This window comes from Odontesthes bonariensis, chromosome 20, assembly GCF_027942865.1.
Source record: "Odontesthes bonariensis isolate fOdoBon6 chromosome 20, fOdoBon6.hap1, whole genome shotgun sequence".
Taxonomy (NCBI): Eukaryota; Metazoa; Chordata; class Actinopteri; order Atheriniformes; family Atherinopsidae; genus Odontesthes; species Odontesthes bonariensis.
The window spans coordinates 32,512,141-32,534,600 of NC_134525.1; the positions used below are offsets into that span (position 1 = coordinate 32,512,141).

The 22,460-nt window shown below is 42.1% G+C and overlaps 1 protein-coding gene across 1 annotated transcript in view; it reads right to left on the reverse strand.

Annotated features, from left to right (window-relative positions):
- Positions 1-22,460, reverse strand: part of LOC142369833 (uncharacterized) — a 130,590-nt gene that overhangs the window by 73,226 nt on the left and 34,904 nt on the right. Inside the window, exon 7 of the mRNA XM_075452232.1 lies at positions 12,542-12,595. Coding sequence (XP_075308347.1) covers positions 12,542-12,595 — 54 coding nt within the window. The remainder of the gene's footprint in view (positions 1-12,541; positions 12,596-22,460) is intronic.

A 22,460-nucleotide genomic window follows, 5' to 3' on the forward strand; every position in this document is an offset into this window, starting at 1 on the left:
CTTTTCAGACCTTTAAAAGAAGTCCTTCTCACCGGCACATAAATAATTACAACTTGAGTAACTATCTTCTTGTATACAAACTGCTGGCTTATATCAAACAGAATAATCTGACACTGATGGCTTTAATATTTTTGTCTTTAAAGGGTTATTCCTCCCCTAAAAGATCAAGCAGATCCACTGACCTTTTTACTAGGCAGTGCTTCTAGTTCATAACCCAAACTTAGGAACAAATCTGAAATATCTGTACCTTTGTCAATGAAACCTTTGTAACGACGATGTTTCATTCATTCATTCTGAATTTAACTGAGAAAGGAACAGGATGATGTCATTCTGTGTAAAATCAGCCAGGATTCTCCACATCTTGCTTTTGTGTGTTCTTTTTTTCCTAAAAAAAGTTGGATCTACAGTGCTTTGAAAATCCTTCCTATGAAGCCCCTACCAATTACCTTCAGTCACATAATTAGTGAAATGAAGTCTGCAACACCACTAAGCAAGAGGCATCACACCATGAAGACCAAGAAGCTCTCCAAACAAGTCAGGGACAAAGTTGTTGGGTTGGGTTATAAAAAAATATCCAAATCTTTGATGATCCCCCGGAGCACCATCAAATCCTTCATCTTCAAATGGAAAGAACATGGTACCACAACAAACCTGCCAAGAGTGGGCCGCCCACCAAAACTCAGACCACGCAAGGAGGGCATTAATCAGAGAGGCAGCACAGAGACCAAAGGTAACCCACCCTGAAGGAGTTCCACAGCAGAGACTGGAGTATCTGTCCACAGGACCACAATAAGCCGCACTCTCCATTGAACTGAACTTTATGGAAGAGTGGCCAAAAAAAAGCCAATCATAGTGTTAAAATAAGAAGGCACGTTTTGACTTTGCTAAAAGGCATGTGGGCCACTCCACAAATGTATGGAGGAAGGTGCTGGGTCAGATCAGACTAAAAATGTAACTTTTCAGCCACCAAGGAAAACGCCAGAAAAAGTCAAGCGATGTGAGGTCTGACTTTTTCTGGAGGGACGATTTTGTGATGCAAATGTATTACTGTTGGAGGGCGGGGGTAGGTAGGACACATACGCAGACTCAAAGGATGAAAGCAAACTGGGATTTATTCACAAAAACAAATGTTAAACAAAAGGCGCGGCTGAGCCTGATAACAAAGAAACCTAAACTGTGGAATTTAAAAAACATTAACAGGACTATGAGCTAAACAAACAACTAAGCATGGCATGGATAAATACTTAACTCGGAAAGACGTAGCATGAAGGTGAAGGTGAAGGTGAAGGTGCATGTGCATGTGCATGGCGCAAGGATCTCACAATAACTGAAAGCAAACAGGGAACCTAAGTACTGTGGGGACTGATGAGTGCAGCTGATGAAAATGAGTGCAGGTGACGTGAATGAAACTAATGACCTGGCATGGGAAGTGAGGGAAAAGCAAATGGTAAAACTTAACTAAACATGGACTAGAAAACTAAAGACTAAACACCAAAGCATGAGAAACTAAAACACAAAACTAAAAACATGGCACCAAACCCCATGTTCATGACATTACACTAGCAAGAGTAATGTCAAGGACCCTAGCAAACTAGCCGGACTACCTTCGTGGACGCCAAAACGAGGCTGGAACTCGGCTCACAGGACGCAGCAGGGGGTAAGTCAATGTTCATAAATTGTGTTGCTGATATGGGATGTCATACAGCTTCATGTCAAAAGAGGCGAACTATCCCTTTAAGGTTCCCGTATACTACTCCGTAGCTATCCGCCAATCTGACTCCGTGGTCACGCAGAGGATCATAATCCTTTCTAAGTTATCCGTCGGGATGTCGGATACGCAAGGCAGTTCACCTCCCGATCACTAGGCGGCGCTACGCTAGACGACCCAATCTTGCGACGTCTATGGTGAAAGTCGTTGATTGATTGTTCACCTTCCGGCTCCTTCTGGCTCTCATCAGAGGATTTCAACACTTTTTCTCTTCCTTTTCAAACACAGCGTTTCCCATCTCACACTCCCTTTCGGTATGAATCTGAGTTCTTTCAGTGTGTCACGGTAAAAATATTGACCGGCACACAGTAAACTCTTTCAGAAATGGCGGTGTTGTTGTGAGAGGAAGGAGCTAAACCGGAAAAGTGATTCCAGAAATGATGTTGTTAGCCGACCAATCACAACCCTTGCGGTCTCCGCGAGTTTCCGTCTCCTCGACGGATAGATAGGAATGTTGGCCGACACACGCAGGAAACAGAGAGTGTCTCCGGGAGGGTTTCCAACGATGGAGAGGGCTCTCCGTGGCCTTTCCCGGACGACTGTAAATTAGGCTTCAGTTTTTCGCCTGCATTTAGGCACATCCAGGTATAGTTCATTAGCAGACCTCAGAGCTCTGATTGGTCTGTGAACATGTATGAGTTCAGTTAAATACTCGGGGGCCAAACCGTTCAAAATTTTAAAAACAAACATCAGGATCTTAAAATCCATTCTGAAGCAGACAGGAATCCAGTGCAGGGAGGCCAGAACTGGGGTTATATGTTCCCGTTTCTTTGTACCTGTTAAAAGCTGAGCAGCAGCATTTTGCACAAGGTGTAGGCGTCGCAGAGAGTGCCGGTCTAAACCTACGTACAACGAGTTACAATAATCCAGTCTGGAAAAAAGAAAAGCATGAATCACCTTCTCCAGGTCACTAGGAGAGAGGTAAGGTTTTACCCTTATTTACCCTGATTAATGAGGGAGGGTTTAACTTTGGGTTCCAGTGGGGAGCTCAGCACGCAATGCTGCCAGCAGTTTGAGCATGTGCAGAGAGGTCTGTGTGTGCTCACAAGAATACGCTAACATGGTGATCTGCTACAATAAACTATGAACATGCACGAAAGGACATATGAATGTCTGGATGCCACTAATGACAGCTGTGTAATTAGCTAAGATATGAAAAACAGAGATACCTCTTTGAATGTGCATGTTCAAAATGTACGTGGTCTATTCCACACTGCCTCCTTTAAAGTGACAGTAAGTTTGTGGTTGTAGGGTGTGGCGGTGATTACTTTACCAGGAGGATGTATAAGTGTGAAAGACCTGGAGTAGCTTTAGAACAGTAGCTATTTGAACTGTTGGCAACAGCATAGGCCTTTGAGTCATCTTGTTTTTTTCAGGAGCAGCCTTTTTGCCAGATGATTTGAAGTAGTAGTTGTCTTTGCTTCCTGACATAAAAGTACATTTAATCTTCCGTAACCTTGGACAAATGTAAGGAGTAACTTAAAGCATTTCGCATTTAGCATTTCTAGAATGCGCCGCTGAGGGTGGCAGCACGTTGGAGTAGCTCTGTACCTCACATTGAGATTTTTTCTTTTTCTCTAAATTTCATTCCTGTTTTTTCTTGGAAGAAATTGCATTTTTTGGACAACTGTTCCTTCCTGCCTTGGATGCTGTGCAGCTGGATTAATTTTTTTTTCCCAATACTTTTGTATATTTTGCTCTTTTGTTATGATGCATAACCACAGCAACAGGGTGGTTTACAACAGGGAGCAGCTGATTAACATTGGAAAACCAGAAATAATTCGACAACTGAAGCCAGAAATCCCACTGGAATTGAAAAGGAGGCGTCGTGGATGCAGAGCAGGAGCAAAGAGGAGAGAAAGAAAGAAGAAGTTCAAACCATCTCTGCCATCCGTCATCATGGGCAATGTAAGATCATTAGCTAAAAAGTTGGATGAACTTCTAGCCTTGACAAGGACTCAGCAAGAATATCGGGAATGTAGCATTATGTGTTTTACTGAGACATGGCTGCAGGATCATATCCCCGACTCCAGCGTCTCTCTGCCGGGCTTCCTGACTGTACGAGCAGATCGAGATTTAAAGAGTAGCAGGAAAAGGAAAGGGGGTGGATTGGCAGTGCTTGTCAACAACAGATGGTGTCACCCAGGACATGTTACTGTGAAGAGTCGTCTCTGCAGTCCTGACATTGAACTATTGGCATTAAGTTTTCGTCCATATTATTTGCCAAGAGAGTTCACCAGTGTTGTTTTGGTGGCTGTTTACATTCCACCCTCAGCTGTTGCCGACACTGCATGTGATGTCATCAGTTCCGTTGTTGCTAAGATACAGACACAACACCCCAATTCTTTTGTGGCAATATCTGGTGATTTTAATCATGCCTCACTCTCTGCTACACTGCTAACTTTTTAACAGTTTGTCTGCTGCTCTACCAGAGAAAACAAGACATTGGATTTGTTTTACACAAATGTCAAGGATTCATACATTTCCAAATCAAGACCTCCCCTGGGTAAATCAGATCACAACCTTGTTTTTCTCTGTTCAGCATATAAACCCCTTGTCCAGAGACTACCTGTCACAAAAAGGACTGTTAGAAAGTGGTCACATGAAGCTGAAGAAGCCTTACAGGGTTGTTTTGATGCAACTGATTGGATTTCTCTTTGTAAGCCACATGGAGAGGACATTAATGCCATGACTGAGTGTGTGACTGACTATATAAACTTCTGTGTGGACAACACCATCCCCACCAGAACAGTGAGATACTTCCCTAATAACAAACCCTGGATCACCAGTGAGCTAAAGGAACTATTGAACAAACAAAAAAAGAGCCTTTAGGGAGCGAGACAGGGAGTTACTGAGGAGTATACAGAAGCAGCTCAAAGTCAAGATCAGAGAGAGCAAGGAGGTGTATAGAAAGAAGCTTGAGAGTAAACTGCAGAGGAACAATATCAGAGATGTGTGGTCAGGAATGAAGAAGATCACAGGCCTCAAGCAGAGGGAGGATCGGATGGATGGAAGTCTGGACAGAGCAAATGAGCTGAACACATTCTTCAACAGGTTCAGTTCAGGAACAAGCTCACCATCCTCCCCTCCTGTTCCCAGCCAAAGAGACATCCCACCCTCCTCTGACCCACAGCTTTCCTGTAACATCTCCACCTCCACCTCAGTCATGGATTCTTCTGCTTCCACTAGTTTGTCTTCAACCCAATCAGGAGATGCTGCTGTCCCCTTTGCCTCCCCCTCCCACTTTTCTGTTTTTAGAAGTCAGGTGAAGAGGCAGTTGGAGAGACTGAACCGGAACAAGGCTGCAGGTCCAGATGGTGTCAGCCCCCGAGTCCTGAAGGCCTGTGCAGAGCAGCTCTGTGTGATTCTGCAACACCTTTTCAACCTTAGCTTGACCCAAGAGAAGGTACCACTGTTGTGGAAGACATCCTGTCTGGTTCCGGTACCAAAGAAAACTCACCCTTCAGACATCAATGACTACAGACCTGTTGCCCTGACATCCCACATCATGAAGGTCCTGGAGAGACTCCTGTTGACCCACCTGTGTAAGCAAACCAGCACATATCAGGACCCCCTGCAGTTTGCTTATCGCCATGGAGTTGGAGTTGAAGACGCTATCATACACCTGCTTCAACAAACCCACTGTCATCTGGACAAAGCAGGCAGCACTGTGAGGATCATGTTCTTTGATTTCTCCAGTGCATTTAACACAATCCAGCCTGATCTGCTTCGTCTGAAACTCCAGAAGACTCAGGTGGAGGCCTCAACAATCACCTGGATTAATGACTACCTGACAAACAGACCACAGTTTGTCAGACTGAAGAATTGTGTGTCTAACCAGGTGATCAGCAGCACAGGAGCACCACAGGGGACTGTACTCTCACCATTCCTTTTCACTCTGTACACTTCAGACTTCCAGTACAAGTCAGACTCCTGTCATCTACAGAAATATTCAGATGACTCTGCAGTTGTCGGGTGTATCAGAGATGGACAAGAAGCTGAGTACAGAGAGCTGGTGGACCGCTTTGTGGCATGGTGTGGGAACAATCATCTCATCTTGAATGTTAACAAAACAAAGGAGATGATTGTAGATTTCAGGAAAAACAGGGTCAGATCGAACCCCGTTTCCATCATGGGAGAAGAAGTGGAGGTGGTTGAGGAATATAAATACCTTGGTGTTCATGTGGACAACAGACTGGACTGGAGACACAACAGTGAAGCATCTACAAGAAAGGACAGAGCAGACTGTACTTCTTGAGGAAGCTAAGGTCCTTCAAGGTTTGCAACAAGATGTTGCAGATATTCTACAAGTCTGTTTTTGAGAGCGTCATTTCCTCTTGCGTCATCTGTTGGGGCAGCAGCATCAGAACCAGGGACCTAAAAAGACTCAACAACCTGATAAAGAAGGCTGGTTCTGTTCTGGGGACGGCTGTGGAACCTCTGGAGACGATAATGCAAAGAAGGATTTTGCATAAAATCAAGAGAATTATGGACAACCCTGAACATCCTCTCCATGAGACTGTTATCGGAAAACAGAGTCTCTTCAGTCAAAGGCTTCTTCAGTTTGGATGCAAAACGGACCGCTACAGGAAATCTTTCCTGCCCACAGCCATCAGCATCTATAATAACTCCTTGATTTAATTGAGCTACATCAACATTTAATTTCCCTCTGGGATAAATAAAGTATTTTTGAATTGAATTGAATTGAAACCAATGTAGACAGAACAGATGTAATGTTTCTGTACATGTAAAGTATGCTTAAATCAGGGTTGCCAACTCTCACGCATCTGCCGTGACACTCACTCTTTCAGACTTAGTGTCACGCTCTCACACTTAACAAAGAAATCTCACGCTAGATATTTTTTTCTTTCTGTGTTGATTTTTTTCACTCTCGTTCTATAATTTCCGAATGCTTAAACTCATGATTGGACCACAGCAGAATGTCTAATCCCTCTCTGATTGTTGATTCGCTGGAAACGGCTTGTCATTACGTCAGTCGGTACGTCAGTGACGTCGGTCTGCCAAGGCGAAATCTGATTGGTAACGCAGCGCTGTCTCACTACAGCAATGTAGTGTTATTCGATTCAAGTGAGCGCGGCCAGTTCAGTCTGAGGGGAAGGACAGAATTTGCTACTTCACTGAGAAGCCGCGAAATCACTAAGGTAACACAAGAAATAGGCTTTCACTCGATGGTACCCTCTCTCTCTTCCATTATGTGCATAAAAATGAACGACCTAGAGCCGTGCTACAAGTATGAGCCCCCGGCTCAGATAGTGAAAGACGCAAAGTCTGCCACAACCCGCTATAACAGTTCTTTACGATGTGATGATTAGATATGCACACACTGATATCTTCTGGGTTTTTTTATGCCTGGTGGTGTGTGTGTGCCTGGTAGCCTTTTGGAGGGGACTGTACTGTATAAGTTGGAAATTGAAGAGAGACACTTTGGATATGGACATTAAAGGCAAAAAAAGAGACAAAAAAGGCAAAAAGAAAAAAAAAGAGACCAAGAAAAGGTATCTACATCATATCTACACAGATATATATATATCTGTAATGTGGAACAACTTCTGAGATGCGTGTCGCGAACCGACCCGCTGAAATCTCACTCTAAGGTTTTTGGAAAAGTTGGCAACCCTGCTTAAATTGATGTTCCATAATCAGCCACAAAAGCAAAACCACCTGTAACACTATCCTACTTAGAAGGCCGGAGTTATTTTGTTACTATTGGCAGCTATAAATCTGAGCGAGTGGCCATGACTTGTGGAGTCCCCCAGGGGTCAATTCTTGGACCTCTTCTGTTTAACTTGTATATGCTTCCTTTGGGTCAGATATTGCAGAATTTTAATATCAATTATCACAGTTATGCAGACGGTACACAACTTTATGTGTCTCTGTCACCGGACAACTGCAGCCCAGCAGACGTACTGTGTCAGTGTCTGGAGGAAGTGAACACCTGGATGAGAGAGAATTTTCTACAATTATATGAATCTTGAGACACGGGACCTTACAATCACTGACCAAGTTGGTAACCTCGGAGTGTTGATAGACTCAGATCTGACTTTCAGCAGCCACATCAAAGCTGTCACCAAGGCAGCTTTTTACCACCTCAGAAACATCAACAGAATTAAAGGTTTCCTCTCCCAAAAAGACCAGGAGAAACTCATCCATGCATTCATCTCCAGTAGACTCCATTACTGTAACGCTCTTTTAACTGGACTTCCCAAAAAGAGCATTAAACATCTGCAGCTCATCCAGAACGCTGCTGCTGGAGTTTTAACCCGGACTAAGAGATCTGAACACATCACAGCAGCTTTAAAATCTTTACTCTGGCTTCCAGTCAGTCACAGAATAGATTTTAAAAGCCTACTGATGGTTTACAAATCCCAGAACGGTTTAGGCCCAAAATACATCTGTGATATGTTCAGAGAATATAAACCCAGCAGAGCCCTTAGATCCAAGGACTCAGGTCAGCTGGTCCAGTCCAGAGTCCAGACTAAACTTGGAGAAGCAGCATTTAGCTGTTATGCTGCAAACAAGTGGAACAAACTGCCAGTGGAGATTAAACTTTCACCAAATGGAGACATTTTTAAATCCAGGTTAAAAACATTTCTGTTCTCATGTGTCTATGCATGAAATCTGCACGATATCTTTGAATTTATCTGGACTGTTGCTTGTTTTTAAATTCATTTGAATTATTTTATTTGTTTCTCTTCATATTCCTTTATGTATTTTTAATGCTTCTTCCATTCCCTGCTGCAATACTTTTATTTTATGTAAAGCACTTTGAATTGTTTTGTACATGAAATGTGCTATATAAATAAATTTGACTTTGACTTTAAACAGCTAACTAACCCTTCTCAGAATCCCTGGCGTGTCCAGTCATGTCCGCCACCTGGAAGAAAAAGATTCTTCTGGTTCTGTGGGCTGTGGTTGGTTATCCATGAAGATGATTGTTAAGGTGTATTCCACATTTGCTCCAATGATTAAGCTCAGGGGAGTTTGGATTGGGGCCCACGTGAATGACTTGAGATTTTTTACTGAAGATGAGCATATGTTGTTTGTTATAAATGAAATATTATGTCATTATCAAGGTTTGTAATTCAAAACAATTAAAGTGTTAGTAGTTTTCTCCTTCAAATGTGATCTAAACCTTCATCTTTACAGACTTTATCAAGGTAAACAACACACCTTGTTGTAAGTAAAACATGCTGGTTAATAATTCTTCCCTAAAAAATTTTTTTTTGCTTTACGCAGCAATAGAGCAATAAAGGGTGAAGGGGGGGAGGTCTATAGTGGTGAAGATAATAGCCGCATTCAGACAGAGCAGTTCTAAGAACACCGCTCTGATAGCTGCCCTTCCCCAGGGGAACTGTTTCAGTTTGCATTCACACATGAGTCGGGACCATGTCGGGACCAGGTCATGACTGATGGGACGCAGCCGTCTGCGTCAGCGACGTGTTACTTTAGCGCCACATTCAACAACAAAACAGAACAAAACAAAACCCGGTAAAAGTAAGGGGAGAAGAAAAAAACACCACCAAGAAGCTAACATGGAGAGTGGGGAGGCCACCGTGTTCATGGTCTGCATGATGGTGATATTAATCATGGACGATCACATGGGGCGTCTAACATGGAGGCTGGAAGAGCTCACAGAGAGAGTCAGGAGACGAAGGATGGAGCGCAGGCCGTACTTCTTGGTTTCATGAAGGAAGGAGAGCAGAGCGCCGCAGACAAAGGAGACCACGTGGAGGTTTAACTTATTAAACACGCGCAGGTTGTGTCCGTGTCGTATGAGGAAACATTTCAGCCTGACAGCATGACAAGGGGCGGAGCTACCAACCACCAAACACCTCCGTCAGATGTGTTCCTATGGAAACCAGAACAGACCCAGCTGAGGAGAAGGAGCTGACATGGTTCCAGGAACTGAGGGCGATGGTCCCGAGTTCCTGTATGTGCGAATGAGGGAAAAAACGGCCCCGTGGATTAAAAGGTTATTAGAACTGCCAATGGTTCCTACAGTGGGAATGCGGCTAATGTGTCATAGTAATAATTGAATCGTGAATAAAATAAAATAAATTTCACTTCACCTTTATTTTTCTCTTTATGTCAAAGAATATTTCCCTCAGATGTATTCATTTATTTTCACCAGATTCCAAGTACTGCATGGATGTTTTGAAGCTAAATATTTGCTGTGTCTCAAACTTCTGGTCCTAAAGTCACTTGCTATGTTGAGTGCATAAATAGATAAAACTTTGAAAAGTACTGTTACAAGCAGTGGCCTTTAAGAACTCAGACAGTATGCACTTTATTCTTCTCACTACGCAGCAGTCTGGGCTACCTAGCAGAAGGGGAAGAACAAAATTGCAGCCAATAAGAGAAGGATACCTCATCAGCACAGATGACCTCACCAATACCAGTAACCTAGAGACCAGTGGCCAATGTTTTATCAGACATATCTGGTACATGTTAAATTGTCTTTATATTAGAGTAGTGATAGCAGGATCTTAATGAATTTGATATGATTGGGTGATGACTGTATTAGAAATAGTTGGATCATAAATGGCTTGAATTGGGCTGTATTTTTTAATTGACTTGAGATGACATTTGTTGCTGCATAAATAAAACTGAATTGACTCAAACTGAGCTGAACTGAACTGAATTGAATTGAACTGAATTGAATTGAATTGAATTGGTTGTCTGAGCTCTCGGGTAAGGTCCTGTATTCTCGCTCCCATGGTATTTTTTTTAAGGGTATAAGGGTTCTAATTATATATAAAGGGGCGGCCGTGGGGCGGTCGGTGGCGTAGTGGGTTAAGCAGCCGCCCCATGTACAGAGGCTACAGTCATCGCTGCAGCTGTCCCCGGTTCCAGTCCCGCACCGGACGGCCCTTTGCTGCATGTCTTCCCCATCTCTCTCCAACTGTCTATCCATTAAAGGCATTAAAAAAAGCCCCAAAAATGATAATAATAATAATTTAAAAAAAATTGAAAATTAAAAAATTGAAAAAATAAAAAATAAAAAAACATTGATTAAAAAATAAATAAAAATAAGAATAAAGGGGTGGCCGTGACTCAGTGGGTCGTCCAATAGCCGGAAGGTTGGCGGTTCGATTCCCACTCTCGCCACTCAAAAAGATTGGTGAAACTGACAGCTGGAGGGGTGGCAGTCCACCTCTTTGTCACGGCTGAGGTGCCCTTGAGCAAGGGTGCTCCCCGGGCGCTGAATGGCTGCCCACCGCTCCAGTGTATGGCATCTGTCTCTGAGTGTGTGACCCTGTGCATGTGCATGTGTGTGTTAACAGGTGCCAACCTGGATGGGTTAAAAGCAGAGGACAAATTTTGTGTGTATGCATGACAATAAATCTGATCTTAATCTTAATAATCGAGTGTCACATGTAATTTGTGTCCAGATTTATGTCTAAAGGGTAGCTGGAGCTGTAGGATGGATCCCAATGAAGACAAACCCTGTGGAATAGAGGGAGGGACTCAAGTGGCTCACTCCACACCCTAAAACCAGTTGCTATGAAAATTGCTTCAAAGACATGGTTGAAAAGTAAGGTAAGGTATTTTGAGTAAAGCATGTATAGCGAATGTTTATTCACTATTTTTATTTTATTTTATTTTTATTTATTTTATTCTATTATATTTGCTTGTTTTTACTACTTTAATTGTTTTCATATCTTCTACTGTATGCTGCTGCAACAAAACAATTTCCCAAATTGGGATCAATAAAGTATTTATCTATCTATCTATCTATCTATCTATCAGACATTTCATTCGTACCTCAGGAAATCGTAGCAAATCATGAAAAAAAATGTTGGCCTTTTCCTTTAGGAATCAAAAATATATATCACAAAAAAAATTTTTTAGCTTTTATGCCTTTGCAGGAAGCAGGGGGCAGAGAGAGGGGGAATGACATGCATCAAGGAGTTGTCCGATGCGGGACTCAAACCGGGGCCAGCTGCAGCAAGGACTGTAGCCTCCTGTACACGGGGCACCTGCTCAACCCACTACGCCACGGACCACCCCATCACAATATATCTAAGAACTAAAATCGGTAGTAGGGTAGGTCACCTTAACAAGCACAACAGTGAGGCGCTCTAAAACCAGACTGAGAGGTGTTAAAAACTCTGTTATCATTTATAAATTACCAACTATGTGGATATCACTTTAGATTAAAAAAAAGAGAAAAAATAAGTCTTATTTTACCAGTGTTGATTTATATTTCAAAGGAATAGGAATCATGAGTATTGGATCTCTACATATTCAGCCTTGAGGACATGGAATACCTTGGTTTTGATGATGAGTTTACACCTTCAAGCATATCCAGTGTCAAAGAAATATTTCCAGGAGAACAAAAAGTTTAGCTTTCTCAGTGTGTTGCATGCAGACTGGCCAAACATGATGCTTCAGGTTATTCTCCCGTTTAGCACCTGTCAGAGACTTTAACACTTTGTAACAATAAAATCAAAATCCTGTACCAGACTGTCACAAACATTACACCTGACATCTCATCTCTGACCAGAAGCCTACAAGCTAAAGGCGGCTGAGAGGAAAGTGTGACTGGTTGTTCTGTCAAGGGGTGAGAATTTCTCTTCAGAATGTGTGCACATTTGGCTTGTTAAATCAAGGGTTAGGATTAGTGTTGACCCAACTGTGAGTTTGGTCAGTAATCAGCACATACCAGAGTCAGTTTTGCCTAAATGACTTGTATTAATAGACTTGTGTACAAATATAAATTTGTAACGTATAAAGTAAGTGTCAACTTACCGGGGCCCCTTGAGCTCCAGCAGCACCAGCTGGTCCAGCATCCCCTTTTACCCCCTGAGGAAACAGCAGAAATGTCAGTACCTTCCACTACACAGGAGGGTTACACAGGAGGGTCTTGAGTGATATGAATTTTAGCACACACTAATGCAAATCTAAAAGCAAGTGTCAATAAATTCAAGGCTGAGTTAATACTGAGTACAATGAATCCCTTTCCATGATTTAAAATGATTGTATGATGTTGAATAGATCATTTGTGCAGCACAACTGGATTTACCATATTTCAGTTCCACACCTACTTTTTGTATTTCAAACCTACTGTACATTGATCATGCCTATAATGAACTATACAATGAACAAGATTAGTGGGACACAGGCCAATGCAAAAAAGACAAATCTATTAGAACCTCAAATATTTTTTGGTCTCTGTCGTTTTAAGTATTTTCTGTCATTGGAGGTCCTTTCTCAACTGTCACATTTTGTCTTGTTTGCTTCAAACCCACTAATGAGCTGTGCTGCTTTAACTACACTTACTGTCATTTAAGCATTAAGCAAGTTTTAATTATACTCTTCAAACTTCACTGATACTGATTCATTTATCAGACTTTATACAGCTTCCTCTGGAGACACAGCAGAATTTGCACTTGTCTTTTCACACAAGGGGACAGTTGTACAACTGGAAACATAAGATGCTTTCGCACTGGAGCCCTTAAATGTTCCTGAGATCTTCCTGAGCAATGGCATGTCAGAATGCAAATGTCTGCAACATTCAAGTATATTGTATTTGTGGATTGGAGGGACTTGTTTGGTTGTGGGATGTCGGGAGTTCATCCCTGGGAGCAGCTCCGTACTGACGCATGAACACAGCCTGTATGGCGTGTCCTGAGAAATCTTGTAGCAGACAGGAGGCTTGTTAAAACAAAAATGAAAAGCAACAAACAAGCACATTCTAAGCCACAACACAACGTGCAAATAAAGATTTAACCATATGCAAGACCCCAGAATCCTCTTAGACCACTTTATACTGTTGAACTATATTTGCTGACTGTATTACGATGCAAACGGTGTGAAATGGTTCCAGTGCAGACCTCGGTAATATGCTGGCACTGGGGATGTACGTGTGAAGGAGTTATAAAATATATTCTGGTACTACAGGCCTGCAATTCATTTGTGTATCACATTACACTTAGATTCCTTTGATTCTGTGGAGTTTCAACAGTTTTCTATCATTTCTGAAGGTTGTTTGTCAGAGCATGAAAACCTCAATGGCTATAAGTCTTACTTATGAAAGTTATCAGCCCATTAAATGTCCCTTATAGGTCTTAATCCCTATGGAGTGAGAATCCTGCATAACCCTCGCAAGCAACCAAAACATGTTTCACTCCTGCAAAACACGTTTCACTCCTGCAAAACACGTTTCACTCCTGCAAAACACGTTTCACTCCTGCAAAACACGTTTCACTCCTGCAAAACACGTTTCACTCCTGCAAAACACGTTTCACTCCTGCAAAACATGTTTCACTCCTGCAAAACATGTTTCACTCCTGCAAAACACGTTTCACTCCTGCAAAACATGTTTCACTCCTGCAAAACACGTTTCACTCCTGCAAAACACGTTTCACTCCTGCAAAACACGTTTCACTCCTGCAAAACACGTTTCACTCCTGCAAAACATGTTTCACTCCTGCAAAACACGTTTCACTCCTGCAAAACACGTTTCACTCCTGCAAAACATGTTTCACTCCTGCAAAACATGTTTCACTCCTGCAAAACAAGTTTCACTCCTGCAAAACATGTTTTACTCCTGCAAAACAAGTTTCACTCCTGCAAAACAAGTTTCACTCCTGCAAAACAAGTTTCACTCCTGCATAACACGTTTTACTCCTGCAAAACACGTTTTACTCCTGCAAAACACGTTTCACTCCTGCATAACACGTTTTACTCCTGCATAACACGTTTTACTCCTGCAAAACACGTTTCACTCCTGCAAAACAAGTTTCACTCCTGCAAAACACGTTTCACTCCTGCAAAACACGTTTCACTCCTGCAAAACACGTTTTACTCCTGCAAAACACGTTTCACTCCTGCAAAACAAGTTTCACTCCTGCATAACACGTTTTACTCCTGCAAAACACGTTTTACTCCTGCAAAACACGTTTCACTCCTGCAAAACAAGTTTCACTCCTGCAAAACACGTTTTACTCCTGCAAAACACGTTTCACTCCTGCATAACACGTTTTACTCCTGCAAAACATGTTTCACTCCTGCAAAACATGTTTCACTCCTGCAAAACACGTTTTACTCCTGCATAACACGTTTTACTCCTGCATAACACGTTTTACTCCTGCAAAACAAGTTTCACTCCTGCAAAACATGTTTCACTCCTGCAAAACACGTTTCACTCCTGCAAAACACGTTTCACTCCTGCATAACACGTTTCACTCCTGCATAACACGTTTCACTCCTGCAAAACAAGTTTCACTCCTGCAAAACATGTTTCACTCCTGCAAAACACGTTTCACTCCTGCAAAACACGTTTCACTCCTGCATAACACGTTTCACTCCTGCATAACACGTTTTACTCCTGCATAACACGTTTTACTCCTGCAAAACACGTTTCACTCCTGCAAAACAAGTTTCACTCCTGCAAAACACGTTTCACTCCTGCAAAACACGTTTCACTCCTGCAAAACACGTTTTACTCCTGCAAAACACGTTTCACTCCTGCATAACACGTTTTACTCCTGCAAAACACGTTTCACTCCTGCAAAACACGTTTCACTCCTGCAAAACACGTTTCACTCCTGCAAAACACGTGTCACTCCTGCAAAACATGTTTCACTCCTGCAAAACACGTTTCACTCCTGCAAAACATGTTTCACTCCTGCAAAACAGGTTTCACTCCTGCAAAACATGTTTCACTCCTGCAAAACAAGTTTCACTCCTGCAAAACATGTTTCACTCCTGCAAAACACGTTTCACTCCTGCAAAACAAGTTTCACTCCTGCAAAACACGTTTCACTCCTGCAAAACATGTTTCATTCCTGCAAAACACGTTTCACTCCTGCAAAACACGTTTCACTCCTGCAAAACATGTTTCACTCCTGCAAAACACGTTTCACTCCTGCAAAACAAGTTTCACTCCTGCAAAACAAGTTTCACTCCTGCATAACACGTTTTACTCCTGCAAAACACGTTTCACTCCTGCATAACACGTTTTACTCCTGCAAAACACGTTTTACTCCTGCAAAACACGTTTCACTCCTGCATAACACGTTTTACTCCTGCAAAACACGTTTCACTCCTGCAAAACACGTTTTACTCCTGCAAAACAAGTTTCACTCCTGCAAAACATGTTTCACTCCTGCAAAACAAGTTTTACTCCTGCAAAACAAGTTTCACTCCTGCAAAACACGTTTCACTCCTGCAAAACACGTTTCACTCCTGCATAACACGTTTTACTCCTGCAAAACACGTTTCACTCCTGCAAAACACGTTTCACTCCTGCAAAACACGTTTCACTCCTGCAAAACACGTTTCACTCCTGCAAAACATGTTTCACTCCTGCAAAACACGTTTCACTCCTGCAAAACACGTTTCACTCCTGCAAAACACGTTTCACTCCTGCAAAACACGTTTCACTCCTGCAAAACATGTTTCACTCCTGCAATACATGTTTTACTCCTGCAAAACATGTTTCACTCCTGCAAAACATGTTTCACTCCTGCAAAACATGTTTTACTCCTGCAAAACACGTTTCACTCCTGCAAAACACGTTTCACTCCTGCAAAACAAGTTTCACTCCTGGAAAACACGTTTCACTCCTGCAAAACACGTTTCACTCCTGCAAAACAAGTTTCACTCCTGGAAAACATGTTTCACTCCTGCAAAACATGTTTCACTCCTGGAAAACACGTTTTACTCCTGCATAACACGTTTTACTCCTGCAAAACACGTTTCACTCCTGCAAAACAAGTTTCACTCCTGCAAAACACGTTTTACTCCTGCATAACACGTTTTACTCCTGCAAAACATGTTTCACTCCTGCAAAACACGTTTTACTCCTGCAAAACATGTTTCACTCCTGCATAACACGTTTCACTCCTGCAAAACATGTTTCACTCCTGCATAACACGTTTTACTCCTGCAAAACACGTTTCACTCCTGCAAAACATGTTTCACTCCTGCAAAACACGTTTCACTCCTGCAAAACATGTTTCACTCCTGCAAAACACGTTTCACTCCTGCAAAACATGTTTCACTCCTGCAAAACACGTTTCACTCCTGCATAACACGTTTCACTCCTGCAAAACATGTTTCACTCCTGCAATACATGTTTTACTCCTGCAAAACATGTTTCACTCCTGCAAAACATGTTTCACTCCTGCAATACATGTTTTACTCCTGCAAAACACGTTTCACTCCTGCAAAACATGTTTCACTCCTGCAAAACACGTTTCACTCCTGCATAACACGTTTCACTCCTGCAAAACATGTTTCACTCCTGCAATACATGTTTTACTCCTGCAAAACATGTTTCACCCCTGCAAAACATGTTTCACTCCTGCAAAACATGTTTTACTCCTGCAAAACATGTTTCACTCCTGCAAAACACGTTTCACTCCTGCAAAACATGTTTTACTCCTGCAAAACATGTTTCACTCCTGCAAAACATGTTTCACTCCTGCAAAACACGTTTCACTCCTGCAAAACACGTTTCACTCCTGCAAAACATGTTTCACTCCTGCAAAACATGTTTCACTCCTGCAAAACATGTTTTACTCCTGCAAAACATGTTTCACTCCTGCAAAACATGTTTTACTCCTGCAAAACACGTTTCACTCCTGCAAAACATGTTTCACTCCTGCAAAACACGTTTCACTCCTGCAAAACATGTTTTACTCCTGCAAAACATGTTTCACTCCTGCAAAACATGTTTTACTCCTGCAAAACATGTTTCACTCCTGCAAAACACGTTTCACTCCTGCAAAACATGTTTTACTCCTGCAAAACATGTTTCACTCCTGCAAAACATGTTTTACTCCTGCAAAACATGTTTCACTCCTGCAAAACACGTTTCACTCCTGCAAAACATGTTTCACTCCTGCAAAACACGTTTCACTCCTGCAAAACATGTTTCACTCCTGCAAAACATGTTTCACTCCTGCAAAACACGTTTCACTCCTGCAAAACACGTTTCACTCCTGCAAAACACGTTTCACTCCTGCAAAACATGTTTCACTCCTGCAAAACACGTTTCACTCCTGCATAACACGTTTCACTCCTGCAAAACACGTTTCACTCCTGCAAAACACGTTTTACTCCTGCAAAACACGTTTCACTCCTGCAAAACACGTTTCACTCCTGGAAAACACGTTTCACTCCTGCAAAACACGTTTCACTCCTGCAAAACACGTTTCACTCCTGCAAAACACGTTTCACTCCTGCAAAACACGTTTCACTCCTGCAAAACATGTTTCACTCCTGCATAACATGTTTCACTCCTGCAAAACACGTTTCACTCCTGCAAAACACGTTTCACTCCTGCAAAACACGTTTCACTCCTGCAAAACAAGTTTCACTCCTGGAAAACATGTTTCACTCCTGCAAAACACGTTTTACTCCTGCAAAACATGTTTCACTCCTGCAAAACATGTTTTACTCCTGCAAAACACGTTTCACTCCTGCAAAACACGTTTTACTCCTGCAAAACATGTTTCACTCCTGCAAAACATGTTTCACTCCTGCAAAACACGTTTTACTCCTGCAAAACATGTTTCACTCCTGCAAAACATGTTTCACTCCTGCAAAACACGTTTCACTCCTGCAAAACATGTTTCACTCCTGCAAAACATGTTTTACTCCTGCAAAACACGTTTCACTCCTGCAAAACACGTTTCACTCCTGCAAAACATGTTTCACTCCTGCAATACATGTTTTACTCCTGCAAAACACGTTTCACTCCTGCATAACACGTTTCACTCCTGCAAAACATGTTTCACTCCTGCAAAACATGTTTCACTCCTGCAAAACACGTTTCACTCCTGCATAACACGTTTCACTCCTGCAAAACATGTTTCACTCCTGCAAAACACGTTTCACTCCTGCATAACACGTTTCACTCCTGCAAAACACGTTTCACTCCTGCAATACATGTTTTACTCCTGCAAAACATGTTTCACTCCTGCAATACATGTTTTACTCCTGCAAAACATGTTTCACTCCTGCAAAACACGTTTCACTCCTGCATAACACGTTTCACTCCTGCAAAACACGTTTCACTCCTGCAATACATGTTTTACTCCTGCAAAACATGTTTCACTCCTGCAAAACACGTTTCACTCCTGCAAAACATGTTTTACTCCTGCAAAACATGTTTCACTCCTGCAAAACATGTTTTACTCCTGCAAAACATGTTTCACTCCTGCAAAACACGTTTCACTCCTGCAAAACATGTTTCACTCCTGCAAAACACGTTTCACTCCTGCAAAACATGTTTCACTCCTGCAAAACACGTTTCACTCCTGCAAAACATGTTTTACTCCTGCAAAACATGTTTCACTCCTGCAAAACACGTTTCACTCCTGCAAAACATGTTTCACTCCTGCAAAACACGTTTCACTCCTGCAAAACATGTTTCACTCCTGCAAAACACGTTTCACTCCTGCAAAACATGTTTCACTCCTGCAAAACACGTTTCACTCCTGCAAAACATGTTTCACTCCTGCAAAACAAGTTTCACTCCTGCATAACACGTTTTACTCCTGCAAAACACGTTTTACTCCTGCAAAACACGTTTCACTCCTGCAAAACAAGTTTCACTCCTGCAAAACACGTTTTACTCCTGCAAAACACGTTTCACTCCTGCATAACACGTTTTACTCCTGCATAACACGTTTTACTCCTGCATAACACGTTTTACTCCTGCAAAACACGTTTCACTCCTGCAAAACAAGTTTCACTCCTGCAAAACACGTTTCACTCCTGCAAAACAAGTTTCACTCCTGCAAAACATGTTTCACTCCTGCAAAACACGTTTCACTCCTGCAAAACACGTTTCACTCCTGCATAACACGTTTCACTCCTGCATAACACGTTTTACTCCTGCATAACACGTTTTACTCCTGCAAAACACGTTTCACTCCTGCAAAACAAGTTTCACTCCTGCAAAACACGTTTCACTCCTGCAAAACAAGTTTCACTCCTGCAAAACACGTTTCACTCCTGCAAAACACGTTTCACTCCTGCAAAACACGTTTTACTCCTGCAAAACACGTTTCACTCCTGCATAACACGTTTTACTCCTGCAAAACACGTTTTACTCCTGCAAAACACGTTTCACTCCTGCAAAACACGTTTCACTCCTGCATAACACGTTTCACTCCTGCAAAACACGTTTTACTCCTGCAAAACATGTTTCACTCCTGCAAAACATGTTTCACTCCTGCAAAACACGTTTCACTCCTGCAAAACATGTTTCACTCCTGCAAAACACGTTTCACTCCTGCATAACACGTTTCACTCCTGCAAAACACGTTTCACTCCTGCAAAACACGTTTCACTCCTGCAAAACACGTTTCACTCCTGCATAACACGTTTCACTCCTGCAAAACACGTTTTACTCCTGCAAAACATGTTTCACTCCTGCAAAACATGTTTCACTCCTGCAAAACACGTTTCACTCCTGCAAAACACGTTTCACTCCTGCAAAACACGTTTCACTCCTGCATAACACGTTTCACTCCTGCAAAACACGTTTCACTCCTGCAAAACACGTTTCACTCCTGCAAAACACGTTTCACTCCTGCAATACATGTTTTACTCCTGCAAAACATGTTTCACTCCTGCAAAACATGTTTTACTCCTGCAAAACATGTTTCACTCCTGCAAAACACGTTTCACTCCTGCAAAACATGTTTCACTCCTGCAAAACATGTTTTACTCCTGCAAAACATGTTTTACTCCTGCAAAACATGTTTCACTCCTGCAAAACACGTTTCACTCCTGCAAAACACGTTTCACTCCTGCAAAACATGTTTCACTCCTGCAAAACACGTTTCACTCCTGCAAAACATGTTTCACTCCTGCAAAACATGTTTTACTCCTGCAAAACATGTTTCACTCCTGCAAAACATGTTTTACTCCTGCAAAACATGTTTTACTCCTGCAAAACATGTTTCACTCCTGCAAAACATGTTTTACTCCTGCAAAACATGTTTCACTCCTGCAAAACATGTTTCACTCCTGCAAAACAAGTTTCACTCCTGCAAAACAAGTTTCACTCCTGCATAACACGTTTTACTCCTGCAAAACACGTTTCACTCCTGCATAACACGTTTTACTCCTGCAAAACACGTTTTACTCCTGCAAAACACGTTTCACTCCTGCATAACACGTTTTACTCCTGCAAAACACGTTTCACTCCTGCAAAACACGTTTTACTCCTGCAAAACACGTTTCACTCCTGCATAACACGTTTTACTCCTGCAAAACACGTTTCACTCCTGCAAAACACGTTTCACTCCTGCAAAACACGTTTCACTCCTGCAAAACACGTTTCACTCCTGCAAAACACGTTTCACTCCTGCAAAACACGTTTCACTCCTGCAAAACATGTTTCACTCCTGCAAAACATGTTTTACTCCTGCAATACATGTTTTACTCCTGCAAAACACGTTTCACTCCTGCAAAACATGTTTCACTCCTGCAATACATGTTTTACTCCTGCAAAACATGTTTCACTCCTGCAATACATGTTTCACTCCTGCAAAACACGTTTCACTCCTGCAAAACACGTTTCACTCCTGCAAAACACGTGTCACTCCTGCAAAACATGTTTCACTCCTGCAAAACACGTTTCACTCCTGCAAAACATGTTTCACTCCTGCAAAACATGTTTCACTCCTGCAAAACATGTTTCACTCCTGCAAAACAAGTTTCACTCCTGCAAAACACGTTTCACTCCTGCAAAACATGTTTCATTCCTGCAAAACACGTTTCACTCCTGCAAAACATGTTTCACTCCTGCAAAACACGTTTCACTCCTGCAAAACATGTTTCACTCCTGCAAAACACGTTTCACTCCTGCAAAACAAGTTTCACTCCTGCAAAACAAGTTTCACTCCTGCATAACACGTTTTACTCCTGCAAAACACGTTTCACTCCTGCATAACACGTTTTACTCCTGCAAAACACGTTTTACTCCTGCAAAACACGTTTCACTCCTGCATAACACGTTTTACTCCTGCAAAACACGTTTCACTCCTGCAAAACACGTTTTACTCCTGCAAAACACGTTTCACTCCTGCAAAACAAGTTTCACTCCTGCAAAACACGTTTCACTCCTGCAAAACACGTTTCACTCCTGCATAACACGTTTTACTCCTGCAAAACACGTTTCACTCCTGCAAAACACGTTTCACTCCTGCAAAACACGTTTCACTCCTGCAAAACATGTTTCACTCCTGCAAAACACGTTTCACTCCTGCAAAACACGTTTCACTCCTGCAAAACACGTTTCACTCCTGCAAAACACGTTTCACTCCTGCAAAACATGTTTCACTCCTGCAATACATGTTTTACTCCTGCAAAACATGTTTCACTCCTGCAAAACATGTTTTACTCCTGCAAAACACGTTTCACTCCTGCAAAACACGTTTCACTCCTGCAAAACAAGTTTCACTCCTGGAAAACACGTTTCACTCCTGCAAAACACGTTTCACTCCTGCAAAACAAGTTTCACTCCTGGAAAACATGTTTCACTCCTGCAAAACATGTTTCACTCCTGGAAAACACGTTTTACTCCTGCATAACACGTTTTACTCCTGCAAAACACGTTTCACTCCTGCAAAACAAGTTTCACTCCTGCAAAACACGTTTTACTCCTGCATAACACGTTTTACTCCTGCAAAACATGTTTCAC